Below are 14,535 nucleotides of genomic sequence, written 5' to 3'. Positions count from 1 at the left end.
CCAGGCAACACCCCTCCTCGGCCTAAGGGTCTGTCACTCGCCTGCGACGAGCCCAGGCCTAATCACGCTTGTCTCCAGCTAGAGGCTCACATCGTGAACGCTTCCAGAGCATACGTTTGTGCCAAGCTTACCGAGTCGTGAACTCACCTCCAATATAATGGTAGCTTCAGCTGCCAGTGACTGCCCAGCTGCTGGGGCCAGCGAGCAGACCTGTCTCCCAGATGGCTGTTTGCCCAAAGAATCAAGCAAAAGCGTGGCATGTGCCAGCAGCACATCTGCAAGAAGGAAACAGGAAAACACCACATGACCTCAGCACCTCAGATGTCTCCTAGGCAACCCCTGCTTTTGGGAAGCAGCCCTGCGAGCCAGCGAAGCAGATCCCCACAAAGCAGATCCCCACGACTTTGGCAGCTCCCAGGTTTGAGGCGGGGAGGGGGCGGGCAGCGCTCCTCCGCTCCTCTTTACCAATCCAGAAATCGACTCCCTTAAAGAGGTGGCCGTTGCGCAGCCTCCATCAAAAATAGGTGCTGCAGTTAGTCCCCGACCAAGTACAAATGAACAGAGTTAAGAGCCTTCTGCAATGTTCTTCCAATACACAGGGGGCAAATCCCCGCCTCCCTCTCCCTGCTTCAGAGCGGAGACGGGTGGGCCACGGGAACCTCCCGGGTACCAAAAGGTCAAAGTAAGAGCGTTTCACTAAGAAGAACAGACTCCTTTGTGGAGTTCACCACACGTCATACCGTCACAGAACTACCGCAGGCTCAAAGCACAGAAAGTCCCTTAGACATTTTTGTCTTCCCGTCTTACAATCCATCTCACGGCTACCCGTACTCACTTCCCCCTCCGTCACTGTTCCCCAGCACCTGCAGCTTCAGCTCTTTACTTCTAGGTCCCAACTCCCTGTTGAAACAGAAAAAGACAGGCTGGTATTAGGCAATCTTTGCAAAACAGTCACGGAGCAAACAACCCCGTTCCATATCTTCCCTCCCTCGAATCTCACGCGCCTCATCACCTTTTCCAAAGCTCCAGTACATGTGCGCTACTTTGGAGGACACGACAAGGGGCAGCACGCTACACAGAAGAGAACTCCGGTTCGTGTCCCCTGCAGGGCTGTGTAGGCTGCCAAGGGAAGCTGAGGGGGCGATCTGTCTGTAAGGCTGAGATTTATGCTCCAGGCCTTCTGCACCTGCCGCTCCCACATGCTACAATCAATAGGCGCCTCTGCCCATCCAGTTAAAACACAGAGTGTCCAGGGGAGCAGGAAATACGTATGCAAGCTGAGGCCAATCGCCGGAATCGGTAGCCTGGCACGCAGGCAGCACCAACATACGCTGCCCCTGCAGAGCAGACTTCACCTCTGCGCCGCCCGCATCAGTTATCGCGGCACGGTAATGGCACCCAGAGACCATGCCAACCGGAAGGAGGGCAGACACTTACAGAAAGAGCTCCTCATTCCACTCCATCTCTGCTGCAGCGCCGGCACTGCCAGCTGTCACCGGCCTCGTCTGCTTCTGCTGGGGTGGGCTGTCTAGCCCTGCCACGCAGTGTATCTCCCCGACTCCTGCAACAGAGGGACAGAGCACACGCGGGCGCTCGTCAACACGAGGCAGCGGCTCAGCAGACGCACGCCCCTCTTTTCCATTCAAACCCACCCAAAACATCCACTCACTCCAATCTCACCACCTGCACACTTGCCCCTGCAGATCAGCAATGTTTTCACGCTTACCTCCCTTCCCCTGGCAGCCCAAGTTCAGCACTCGAAGATTCCGGAGCAACAGCTTAGAACCCAGAGGGGCTGCTGCTACTCCGGACGGGGACTCTCGAGTCAACTTATTGATGGGTACCTGAGGAATGACGAGAGCGAGACCGATGCCTTTATCGTTCACTCGCCAGCAGACAGCAGCAAGATGCGTGACGTTTGTCCTTGCATCTACTAAGCAGCTGCTCACACCAACATAGGGGAATACCCACAGAGCCATCAAGAGATGCTGCAGGTTCCCCAAGCTATTGGCCTCCGGTGGGCCCCCGTGTCATTTCGGACGGAAAATTTAAGGCAGACAGGAAAAGAGACAGACAAGAACAAGCTCGCTGGCTGCCAGACAGACAACTGAAGACGACAAACCACAGACCATTCCATGCCTGCAAAGGCCGCCCTGGACAGAGCCTCGGTGTTCAGAGCAACAGAGAGACTGCCAAAACAGAGATGCGTCTCAGGCAGCCCGGCTCCACCTCAACACAACCGGCACTCGGCGTTCAGGAAACAAGGTACAAACAGAGCTGCCCTTCAGAGCAGTTTCTAATTATCCCTACTCCCCGTGCCAAAGTACCCTGACTCCTATGACAGCGCAGGCCAGGATGCCGCTGTCGCCCAGCAGCAAGTCTTGACCCTTGGATTCCTGCCCGAGCCTCGGCCCTCAGAAGCCCCCCAGGACACAGTGTTTGAGGCACAAGAATGACACGAGGAGAGAGCCTTACCGCACCGGCTCCAGCGGTGCAGGCCTTCAGATTCACCATCATGGCTGGCTGCGTGCTGACAATGGTATCCTCGATCAGATCCTTTATGGTGGACAGATCCGCTCTCCCTTCATTCTTCTCTCCGCAAATGAAGAGGAAATGCAGGAAAGTCATAATGAGGCAGACACATTTTCTCCTCATACAGCTCCAACTGCCCCTCGAGCCTCTAAGATGCTACACAGTCTTCCTCCCAGTAACAGCCTCCCAGGTGCTCTTCCCATATCCTGTACTCACTCTCCCCAGTGCTTAAAGCTTCCATCTAACAGCTGCAGGCAAATGTAAGTTGTCTAAATGAGACAAACTGAGCCTCTACATCTGTAGTCTGCCCGTTGCAAATTTCGACAGTACAGCTTTTAGTTTGCCACATTCTCACCACCTCACGAGATGGTACTACCGCGCTTTCGGGAGAACAGCCAGATTCCTACATCTACCCAGGATAAAGCAACGAGGGTGTCAATAAAACCAACAAATCGACCAACCTATTTGGATCACAGAAGCGCAAGCGCACCCGCATTCAGCTCGTTAAACCTCTAATACCCACGGGTTCCGCACACTAACCTCTCAAAAAAACCCCAAACAAAAACAAGCAAACAACATCAACACCCCCCCCCCCCAAAAAAAAAAAACCCACACACAAACAAACCAACCCAGCTCATTTTGCAGTTCTACATCTGACAACGGCAGGAGGACCTACATAGACAGAAAGCCTTTTTCACTATGCAGACTCCCATTCAGCTGTTACACCAAACTCGGACAACAGACATCGGTACTGCTTCGGCCCTCTTGAGGTTGTGCTATTTTGGCAGAGCTGAGCTAGTATCGATTCCAGGGCGAAAGAATCCCCTCCCTCACCCTAAAAGGCCACGACAGGGAGTCGCCAACCTCTCCCCTCCGCAGCAGCCTTCCTCTTGGCTCGGTGCTGTTTCTGCCCCTCCCGCCCTTCCTCCGCTCGAGTCCGGCCTCCCACTGTTTGCCGCTTACCTCGCGAAGTTGAAGTCTCGGAAGAACCGAAAGGTTCAAGTCTGGTCTGTCCTTGAAGGTCCACGACACCAGGAGACCTTCGTTCTGTATCTCCTCCAAGTGGATCTCCACCTGGCCCAGAACAAATACCCATGGTCAGGAACAGTTTCTGTTTCCATTAGTGCTTTTTGCCCCACTTAAAATTCAGCAACCGAAAGGCCCTCACACCAGTGCAACAATAACAGACAGAACATAAGAACAAAAGTGGTCCCGGGCCTACGGAAAGAAGGAGCTACAGAAGCCTCATCGCTCCATAGCGAGATCTGGCTTCCTCGCTGCCTTTGGATGCACAGACCCCGTCAGAGGGAAAAAACACAGGTTATTTCTTTGGCTGAAGAAAAAGCCTGCAGGACAATCCGAAAGAGCGAGGTGGGCACTGACAGGGCATATTGACTGAGTTACATCAATTAACCATTGCCAAACCTAAGCACGGCTGTTTGCAAGTTAGCAATGAGACTCTAGGAGATCATCCTCACACTGAAAACTCATCCAGGTCACCAATAGTCTGCAACAACAAACCAGACCGTACACCATCCCATAGTTCAGTTGCAAAGTTGCACACACATACACCTGAAAGGCATCATTAACGAAACAGACAGAAACAGAACCACACGGGAAGAACTCCTGACCCCATATCTCTAGTAAAAACAGGGGAATGAAATTTAACATAGTTCCAAAGCAACTGACAGACTGACACTTATTTACCACAAACACAGAACGTCCTCAGTTGAAAGCAACAGATCTGGGACACAGCAGCCGGGTAAGTAACCAACAAGAGGCGCATAAAAGAGGCATGGCACATTTGGGAATACAGGACTTGAAGTATTCTGACCGATAGGCATACGGTAACCTTACCAGCATTTCACAACGCAGCAGCAAGACCTCAATTAGAATACCACACGCAATTCTCTACAGGAACCATCAACCCAACACTTCAACAGGCACAGACAAGGAGACCTAGAAAATGCCAGCGAGTAGGGGAGCAATTTGATGAGACGTGACAAAGTCCACCTGGCTCCCAGAGACTAGGCAAAGATGAAAAGCGACCGCAGTTGCCGCCCACGACTAGACCGGCAGCAGGCGTGCTAAAGGCCGGGGCGGGGGAGCTATTTAAACAACCATGGAACGGAGACACAAAACCAAACCGGGATGACCTGATAAATGTAGGCTGAAAACTTTAATAAAGCTTCTGAGAACAAAGGGGTTCTAGAACAACCTTCCAAGTGCAATACCTGCAATAGCATGGGATCGGCTTCTGCTACCGCAGAGTTACTTCTAATTTCACCGCGTCTCCCTCTAGCGCAAACGAGCGCACGGTCTCCAAGCAAGATACCGTCTCCAGCATCAAGCCGTTCTTCACGATGGGAACACAATCACATTTCAGAGAAGCAAATCCAGCCAGAAAGTGACTATGGAGTTACCACCCATTGCAGTTTCGTAGAGCTTTTGTTCCGGAAGAAGCACCTCCAATATTCAACACAGAAGAAAATCTGCATCACGCCCTTACGAATGTATTAAGGGGAGCACCGACTGACAAGCAAACCACTCCTCACCGTGGATTTCTTTTTCACACCAACAAGCAGGACGACATCATAACTGTACGTAGGCACAGGACACATCTTTCCCTATCCATCACACCGCGAGAGAAATTGGACCCTGTGGACCTTTCGCTTCTTAAACACCCGCTTAAAAACACAGTATAGAACGCTGCCATGCCTCAAAACTCTCTGGATGTTGTTACGGCTACATTACATAGCCAAGATCTGCAGAACAAGACTCAGAAAGCAGAACTCGGCACGCGGATCAGGAATATTTGCCACATTAGTGACAGCACGCTGCTTCTTCCAGCACAGTGAGGCCTTCATTTGCACTAAATCGGGTCCTCCTTCCTCGATGGGCATGGGGCTGGGTGAAAGAACAAGTTCAATGGCTAACTTTTTACCACCGTTACCTGAGCCTGCAGCACAGCCAGAGTGACATGATAGGTGTCCACAGAAACAGCAACTGGGGACTGCTGAGTAACAGAGACAGGGAATTTCACAGCTTCAGCTGACAGATGGCAGGATAGCACCTAGAGAGAAAAGGAAGGAGATGAGTTGATATCCTTGGCGAGAGGCAGCCATGCGACGGCAAAACGTCTAAAAGCGACCAGCAAGGTTGACCCACTGTGGCAGGAAAGAAACCTCAGGCTTACTCCCACACCCAGTTCCACACTGCAAACCTGCCATTTCAGACTCTGTACGTGAGGCGGTAAAGACGTATCGGTGACAGGAGCTCTCTTCTCCTCTCCGCTGTAGGACCCCAATATTTGGGCTCAGCATCCACATGCCCCAGCTCCACCGACACATCTCCCCCCACCGGGGCTCTCCCAGAGCTCACTGACATGCAGCCCCAGAGCCGCAATCTCACGAGCCCGTCGTCAGGCCTCCAAACTCAACAACAGATCTCGCTTGAGACTTCCCCGATTCCACCATCCCCATCACGCAGGCCTCGGCAATCTCTATCGAACACACCGTCAGTCGACACAGAAACCCCACACCGTACAATTCAGAACACCAAAGCCTTACCATGCTGTGATCCGACTGTCCCTCGCACGTCACGTGACTTATACACCCAGCTGGTGGTAACTGAGGACCCTCTTCAAATGTGATCTGCACTGAACTCTACGAAAAGAGAACTCCATTAGTTCCCAGTGGTCAAGGTATCCCAGATAGTTGCAAAGAGGATGAACGATTCTGACATGGGGCCCCAGAGACGCTCCGGTCCGTTTCCATGAATCTGGCCAGCACGCGGAACCATCGCGCAGCGCAATTCTACCCACCTTGGCTTGTCTAGACAGAGAAAGGAAACAAGGTCTCCGGTCAAGGCTTAGACTCACAAACACTATGTTAATTTCAGACAGGCAAGCCCAAATGAGAATGGAAAATTGTTCTGGATAGCAGTCAACTATAAGTCAAGCACGTTAACCCTTCTTCATTGCAGAAGCTTTACTCTTTCTTCTCTCTCTCCCCCCTCTCTGTGCTAATCCTGCCCCAAGTTAAAAAACCAACACACACGCCCACCTCCCCCAAAAATCAACAACAACAAAATCCACCCTCAGCATACGGTACATCAGCTCCTGCGCTCGACTTGTTCCCTTTTTCCACCCTCTCCTGGTTTATCAGGTTACAGTCTCCCCTGCAGAAGCATCCTTCTTCTTTGTTTGAGGATTTCCCCATCCAACAGGACCCGTTCTCTACAGAGAACCTTTCTCAAGAAATACAAGACCAAGATAAAGAGTTGAGAGCATCCCTGCACGAAACCTATCCCTCAAAGATTCCCTCTGCTCACGAGGGGCAAAAAGAGAGAGCGAGCAGCCAATCTGAGCACAAGGACACCACCGTTTGCCGAGCTGCTCGTGTTTTAGGGCCAGGGTGACCGAGAGGGAAGATAAACGTGTGGGAAACCGCACTCTTTTTCTGAAGCGAACGAGGCCGCGCACCGCCACAGGTGACAGGCAGAAGGGGGGGTGGAAGGGGCTCTCGGACAATAATCTGACCGGCATACGTATTACAACCTGAAGAGCCGTTTGCTCTCCAGAAACTAGTCTGGATGCATGCCCTCCTCTCAATGCAGAAACGAAGCAGCTCTCCCAGCGACCAAACTTCAAAACTGAAAGACTCAATGGAGAAACAATGTCAGATCGCTCCCCGCTGCTTCATACTAGTAACGCCTGTCGCTTCTTCTTCTCACAAGCCTCCTCCACCAGAGCCGTGCGCTCACCCACACAGGTCATTCCGCAATATCAGATCAGCCCTTTCTCTCCACGACCAGAACCTCTGCCCAATGACTCAAGTACGTAATCATCAGCGGCAAGCTGTTGCCCTGTTCTTCCCAATACATCACAGTCTCACCAAACTGGGAGGTGCTGGCCAACTTCAAAAGATCTCGTTACTCTGCCCACTCGGAATGAACCGCACACGCAAGGTAGTGTGAATCTATACGTACCCCAAGGCAGGGAGAAAACACAGAGGAAAAATAAAATGAGGAGGGTAGCACGCACTTGAGAGGCAACTCAATGCCTTTCAAGTCTTTGCCCTGTTTTAAGGCAAGTAACTTGAAATCCAAACAGGAAATAAGAAATACCAGATGCTACCATTTAAAGATCTACGGGAAAAAAGCGACACCTTGTGACTGAAGCCGCTCTCTCAAGTACCAGGGATGAGAATGAGGCGCAGCAGGGCGGTGGACGGACCCTCATCTGCCTGCTGTCGACTCCCTCAGATCACGCTGCTAGCAGAATCCGCCCAAATTCAAATGCTGGCATGCGCTGACCACAAACACGCTCCTATAAAGCTCCTACCACACGCGTTACCTTCTCACATTCACCATGATTCAGAAACACGAGGAAATGTGGGCACATCTAGACCTGAATGAGATTAGGATGTACTCTTTTAAAATTCACCAAGCTGAAAGAAGCCAGGCAGAAACAACAAAACCACAGAAGGAAACAGACTATCAGAAGAGAAGCGACCGAGCAGCGTTCCTCCAGGACTACGACTCTGGAACGCCAGCCTCTCTCCGTTATCCTTTTATGGCAAACCATGAGTCTTCTACCCCAGTTTCGGCCTTCTCCTTTCCCTTTCTTGGGACTACGCAGAACGGAAAATGAGACAGCACACCCACAGGATGGTAAAGATGGCTCTTGAGCAGGCAATCAAGATAGGAATCTACAGTTCTTCCCCAGCCATACCAACAAGCCTGTGGAAGCGGGCTTATCAATCTGAGGGCCGAGACCCTCCACCATTCCGCGTCCATGCTGAGAACCTGACGCACTCACAACCATCCACTCCTCCACAATAATTCCTCTATTATACCCAGCTTTGCAGAGCTACATTTCCTTACAGCTTTTTGCCAGTCGATACAGCTAAAATGAAAAAAAAAGTGATGGCAAAAGGAGCTAAGAATAGGTCTATCCGGGAGAAAGTGAGATCGCTCGCTTCTAAGCATAAATCTATCCCCGACTCCCCTTAGGACTTACAAGGAGAGCAGGGGTGGAGTCAGACCAGGAGCGGCGAAGGAGCCACTGCCAATTGCAACAAGCTCTGTGAGGCCTTATGTCTCTTTCCTCCATGGGATGCGAGAATAATTTCGTAGGAGACAGGGACTGGGGGGGAGGGATGGGACCGCCAGGGAATGCTTTTTATGACAAGGCTAGTACATTTTCAAAGACAGAATTGCCATCGGTTCTGAACCGAGATTTACCTGAAAACTACAACGCACCACAAAAAAGGAGACGCGGCTTCTCTTCCGAGATCTCGGCAGACAGCAGGACTATCCTTTGTGCAACTTCGTTACAAAAACAAAACAAATAAAACCTAACACACACCCAGCCCAGAACAAGTCTCCTGTTCTGCCGTCTTCGGAAGGTGTGCGTGGACGTCACGGGAAGGCTGTAGTCAACCCGGGGCTGACTTCACCTAATCGCACTGAACTTTTAAAAGACCAGAGAGGTATTGTTAAAAATATTTTTCAGTTACAGTTAGCGCTTTCATATTATTAAGTCCCTCCTCTCTTCTCATTTGGCAGCCCCCTAGATTGCTCAGAAACATAATTCCTCAGGGCACGCAATGAAAAGTTACTCAGTCTTGCAATATGTTAGCAAAGTTGCAACGACCGAGACTAAAACGGTCTTACTTCTTCTTCTACTGGCACAGTCTCCTGACGCTACAGGCTGTAACATGAAAGTTCTCATGTAAGTCAGCGAAGAGGTCCTCGGCAGAACGCACCTCGCAAAAACTCAGCCCCAAAGCGCTAGCAAAAAGACAAAATGCTCAGTTGTTTTATCACCTGACAAAAAGAGATACCTCAAAACCAACTCCATTATAAAGGATAGCTGCGAGTCTAGGCCAAACGTCGCAATACAGTAACTCTCTACGTGGATCACAAAGTTTAGATGCGACTGAAATCGTTACATAAATAGTTATCTTGAAAAAGAATCACGTATCTCTGTGGCTTTGCGAGCGTTACTTGGATTCAGGGCGCACGCTAAGTCTTCCACCTCCATCCCTGACGGAAGTCCGTGCCATTTCTTGTGTGTCCGAAAAGAATTTCCATGTCTTAATTCCAAGGTTCAAGGAGGAAATGCTAGCAAAAAGATCGTGGTTATCTCTTTCCCAGTTAAGCACCATCAGTCACTTTATCCCATTTTACGAGGACCGAGGCGGCCAGAGTGCTGGAATTCTGTGGCTGGAAAGCAGGGCATTGGCAGGAATGGGATGCCTGAGGGGCAGGAGAAGAAAAAGGTCTGAGATGGAGTATTTTTCCCAGTTAAACAGATGTAAGCAGCTCCAGGTAACTCCCGATCTTACCCAGAATCCCACAGAAGACACAGCCCCCCCCAGGATAACCACTGGGCCCCACTTCAGAGAACAGCTTTTAGACCCAGCAACTCAGTGCGGCAATGCCACTTTCTGAGTAGACCTGCTCCAGATGAGGAGCAACTGCAGCAGAAACTGAAGCACGGCCCTCCAGGGGCCTCTGTGCCATTTCAGCCATCAGCTAATCTTCACCTTACAGCAGTTCTAAATTCTGGAACTTAAAAATTCAGGTCATTTTGTGAGAATCTGAGGAATTCAGTGCGCGACGGAAGAACGCAGCGTATCAGATATAGGCGACTGCTGACACCTGACCACCACGACCGCAGCATTCTGACGAGAGGGGCATGGAAGGAGAGGGTGCGCTTCTACAGCGGGAGGCGCTTCGCAAATGTTCTCGCCTCTGCGCGGTCCCTTGCCGAGTCCTCTCTCCAAAGAGGGAAGGCCGCTGCCTGCGCACACTCCGTCCCAGAGAACGGCCCTCAACTTTCCCTTCAGGTCTTGAAAAGAGAAGCAGCCGTTGCTGTGGCTCGCCCTCCGCGAGCCGCTGTACCGAGCCAGCCGCAGGGGGGCCGCTGAGCGTCACTCACGGCAGCGAGTCCCCTCAATGCAATATGCATTGTATCAGAACGAACTTACTTTCGGTCACAAAAAGAAACAGCTGGCTTTGAGGGTTCAACAGCAGCAGGGTCTGCAGGGTTCTTGCTTCTGTACACTAAATCGGCCAAGCGTATCCTGACACTCACAAGTTTTCCGCAACAAAAGGGACCGCTTTTTCGGGATGCAGATCTCAGGTTCAACGCTGCACCCGGCTATTTGCATGACCAGGGAAAGGCGGGGAGGAGGATGGAGGGAGAAAGGAACGGAGGGAGGCAGAAGGAAGAACTTTAGCAGCTGACATGTTAAACACCAGATCAAGTTTCTCGCATCTTACCCAGTGTAACTATCGAGAGCATAATCTTACAGTACATAACCTAGTCTCGTTTAGTTCCAGACAAAAGATTCCGTTCCAACAGCCTGCAGCAGGTAGTCTCGCAGCCACCTTACACAGCACCACCCTCTCATTCCTCTTGTACCTCATCCTGTAAGATCAAGAACACAGCCCGCTTACTGCTCGTTAGGCTACCGCTCATAATCAGTCCTACCTTCTCTCAGAGGAGTCAGGCCCACACTCTGGACTCCTCCTGCCCTTGGTCTACTTAAGTGACTCTTTTTCTGACTCTCTTAAGAGTATGATGAAGGTTTCTGAACTCGTTCGAAGTAACTAGTACAAGAAATGGGATGTGAACACAACAACAGGGCCAGTCGATCTTCCCCCCCCCCACCCTCTATGAAAACTTCTTACCCTATTTTGGAACAGGCACCTTACCATTTTCTTGGTCGTTGACAACTAAGCACGAGCAATTGATGACATTAAAGGAAATTAAAAGACAAAGAACCACCAGAGAAGGAAGGGCCGAATTCACAAAAGCAGGCACAGTTTACGGTTCAATGGTTAACTTGGGGTCTGGCAGATCAACCACGCCTTTGCAGAAAGACCCATTTTTCCCTGAAGCTCTTGGGAACAGAGCACTCGATCTCTTGAAAACCCATCAAGAGGATAAGCTCATCCTAAAACCAATGAACAACTTTGAATACTCTGTCCTTTGACACCATCAGAGCCTGGGTGGGGATACAAACATCCATTCCCATTTTCTAACCTAGCCAGCTAGATCTGAGGCGGGAAAGAGAGACCCGGTGCCGCAATATTTCCGTTGAAAAGGACAATTTCATTTATCACAAGTAGCAACAAAGGAGAAACTCTGCCAACCTTCCCAAGTCAATCTAACGTTCGGTGAGTCAATCTAACAGGGCAAAAGGAGGAGGTGAGAAATCACGGAGGGGAGAGAACTTCAGGTGAGAAAGCAAAGGCCTGAACACAATGGAACAAGTTTAAAAAAAATTCTTTCTTCAAAAGGAAAACAATAAAAACTAGCTGGGGAGCATCAGTGAGACAGGTCCAATGAACCAAATCTGTCCAAGACAGTGGCAAGAAGCAACACCCAGCTTCACGAGTGGGGTCTCTGACACACCTCAAAATAGGAAGACGTGACATACATAAGACAAGCGTGAAGAAAGGTAACGTCCAGAACAAGTCAATTCCCTGATCCACCTATAACAGGCAGAAGATATAATTTAGCAGGTAAAAACATCAGCCAGCTCACAGGGGTACGCAATCCGACGCAGACAGCCCACCCGCTTTCACACCTGCACAATACTTGTAGAGGCCGATTCTATGTATTTCTTACGAGAACAAAACTTCCCTTGAGACACGCTGCTCTTCTCCCAAGTAGTAACACTCAAGCGTCTTGCCTCATAGAAGTGACGAGGCAACAAAGTCTCTCAGAAAACTCACCGTTCCCACATGGCCAACATACAGGGTACCGGGAGCGGGTCGTATCGGCTATAGCTTTCTTTACGAAACCTGTAACAGTCTGCGCTCTAAATCCACGTTACGTGGTCTTAGGTGACTTCATACATCCTTTCAAAAGGAGCGGTGGACACTGCTTTTAAATATTCTCTGCGCTACAATGCTTGACGCCAGTAAAACAAAAACATTCCCGGTCGGAGGCTGGAAAAGGAACGCAAAGGTGGCTCGTTACATGCAGATATCCCGTTCCAGTCATTTTGAGCTTCCTAATGCCAGGAGGCAACCATCACCTGAAAACAATCACAGCCCTAGCTCTGCACTTTGAAGGAGATCATTTGATTAAATCCTTTCGAAACAAATTAAGGACTAGAAAACTCGAAGAACACCACGCTTTACCTACGCAATTAAGAGTTGCTCCGTCTTGTGCCATTACCTTCAAGTATAACTGCTTAACGAGCCTTATTAACCCTTCTGCTCTCAAGATGCCAGACAACGCTAACTACCTTAAGCCGGAGAACAAAAGGCCAAAACTGAACTGCCCCATACTTGCTGATGAAGTTAAGGCCTCCTTTGGTCACACCGCAGAGGACACTCATTCAGGTTCTGCAGCCTTTATTCAAACGGCTGTATCGCACAGGTGTGGCTTACATGCTGTGTAACTGAAAAGGACTTCCCCAATAAAAGACAGGTACCACGCAAGCAACACGTAAAAAAACCAATCATTTCTTCCTAAGTCGCCTTCCTCAAAGATCCAGTTTCTTCATCTCATCCCAGCAAGTAATTACCAGGGGATTACACTGAGGCAGATGAAAAGACAGAGAAATGAGGAGCTGCAGAAGGTACACTGGAAAAACTGCTGGGCAGACATCCCCAAAGGAGCCAAAGTCATGACGTTACCCACGGGGCTAGACTTTACGAAGCCTGTTACGCTGACACAACTAACAACGGTTGGGGGCAGGGAGAGTAATAATTTCTCATTCCTCCCCACCTTCACCAATCGCCTGATTTTTTTCACACGGTCGTGCTGTACTGAGAGATCTGCTTTTCTGTCCTGCCTCTAGTCCAGAATTTAACTCACTTTGTCAAAAGGGGAGAGATTTTTCCAATCTTGTCAGAAAACTCAAACAAGAGTTCGCATCACATTCTTCAAGACTTTAATTTCCTTTTCTTCAAACGCATTAGCTTCACGCTAGCCTTTTTTTTTAGCTCTCACTTTTCCCACGCAACTTAACAGAAAGGCTCCCCGTTCACATGACAGAAAAGAAAGGAGACTACGACAGACTTGGGACCACAGCTTTTGTAGGCAAAAGCCCCCGCCTCGCATGCAGCGCAAGCTGCTGTGCAATTATTTCCCTACGGAATCAGCAAGGCACGTTCTCCTTCGCAAACTTCAAACCTGCAGATCGATACAACGGTAACGCTGGGAGATCAAAGGGAAAAACCACCAGAAAATTCAGAAGAGGCTGCTGTGGAAATCTCAAAGTGGCTACATCGGCCGGTTCCATCAGACCTGACTCAGGCTCAGGTGCCCAACACCTACCCTCCCGTGCCTTCGCGACGCCCCATACTCGCGTTTCGTGATGCTCCCGGCCGGCCGGGCTGGCGCACAGCTGCTCGAAAAGCGACGCTGCCTCCCCGTGCGCCTGCGGCTCCCTTCGGCCAAGGCCTCGCAGCCCCTGACGGCGCCCGGCGAGGAAGGCTTCCCCGGCGCCCGAGAACAAAGGGCAGGCGGCCCCGCCCGCCCAGAAGCCGCTGCCACTTCCCACCCCCCCCGCCGCCCGCCCGGGCCCCGCCGTACCCCGTGCCGGCGCGCCTGGCTGTTGAGGGCTCGCACCCAGGCCCGCTGCCACTGCTCCCGCAGGGTCCGGAGGGCGAGCAGCGCGGCGAGCAGCGCCCGGGCCCCGGCGCCGGCCTCCTCCGCCGCCGGCCCGTTCCGCCGCGGCGCCCGCAGGGCCGCGGACCGCCAGTACTGAAGCAGCCAGGCCGCGACGGTGAGCAGCGAGGCGGCGAAGAGCAGCACCAGCGCGGCCCAGCCCGGATCCGGCTCCATGGCGCGGCGCGCAGCGACTCACGGCGGGCCGGCAGGCATGACGGGCGGGCCGCCGCCCGGCCCCGGCGCTGCTACGGCGCCGGCCCAGCCGCTGCCAGCTGCCACCTCGCCGCTGCCAGCTGCCACCTCGCACCAGGGCGGGCGCGCGCTGCCGCGGCCCGGCGCACCTCTCCGCCGGGGCTGGC

At 51.5% G+C, this 14,535-nt stretch overlaps 1 protein-coding gene across 6 annotated transcripts in view; it reads right to left on the bottom strand.

The window, feature by feature from the left end:
* The window catches only part of C2CD2L (C2CD2 like), a 24,438-nt gene extending 9,903 nt beyond the window's left edge, over positions 1-14,535 (bottom strand). For 3 of the 6 annotated variants that reach the window (XM_087778257.1, XM_087778259.1, XM_087778260.1), the window contains exons 1-9: positions 14,099-14,535; positions 6,102-6,197; positions 5,486-5,605; positions 3,496-3,606; positions 2,476-2,592; positions 1,727-1,844; positions 1,438-1,561; positions 836-900; positions 148-275 (exon numbers count right to left, since the gene is read on the bottom strand). In XM_087778257.1, coding sequence (XP_087634383.1) covers positions 148-275; positions 836-900; positions 1,438-1,561; positions 1,727-1,844; positions 2,476-2,592; positions 3,496-3,606; positions 5,486-5,605; positions 6,102-6,197; positions 14,099-14,350 — 1,131 coding nt within the window. In that variant the 5' untranslated portion in view covers positions 14,351-14,535. The remainder of the gene's footprint in view (positions 1-147; positions 276-835; positions 901-1,437; positions 1,562-1,726; positions 1,845-2,475; positions 2,593-3,495; positions 3,607-5,485; positions 5,606-6,101; positions 6,198-14,098) is intronic. The other 3 variants (XM_087778258.1, XM_087778262.1, XM_087778261.1) reach the window with 1 other exon arrangement.

The sequence above is a fragment of the Nipponia nippon genome, unplaced genomic scaffold (assembly GCF_047370975.1).
Source record: "Nipponia nippon isolate SJK-2023a ecotype South Korea unplaced genomic scaffold, ASM4737097v1 scaffold_43, whole genome shotgun sequence".
Taxonomy (NCBI): Eukaryota; Metazoa; Chordata; class Aves; order Pelecaniformes; family Threskiornithidae; genus Nipponia; species Nipponia nippon.
The sequence above is the reverse complement of the archived record's forward strand: the minus strand, read 5'-3'. Positions and strand labels throughout refer to the sequence as shown.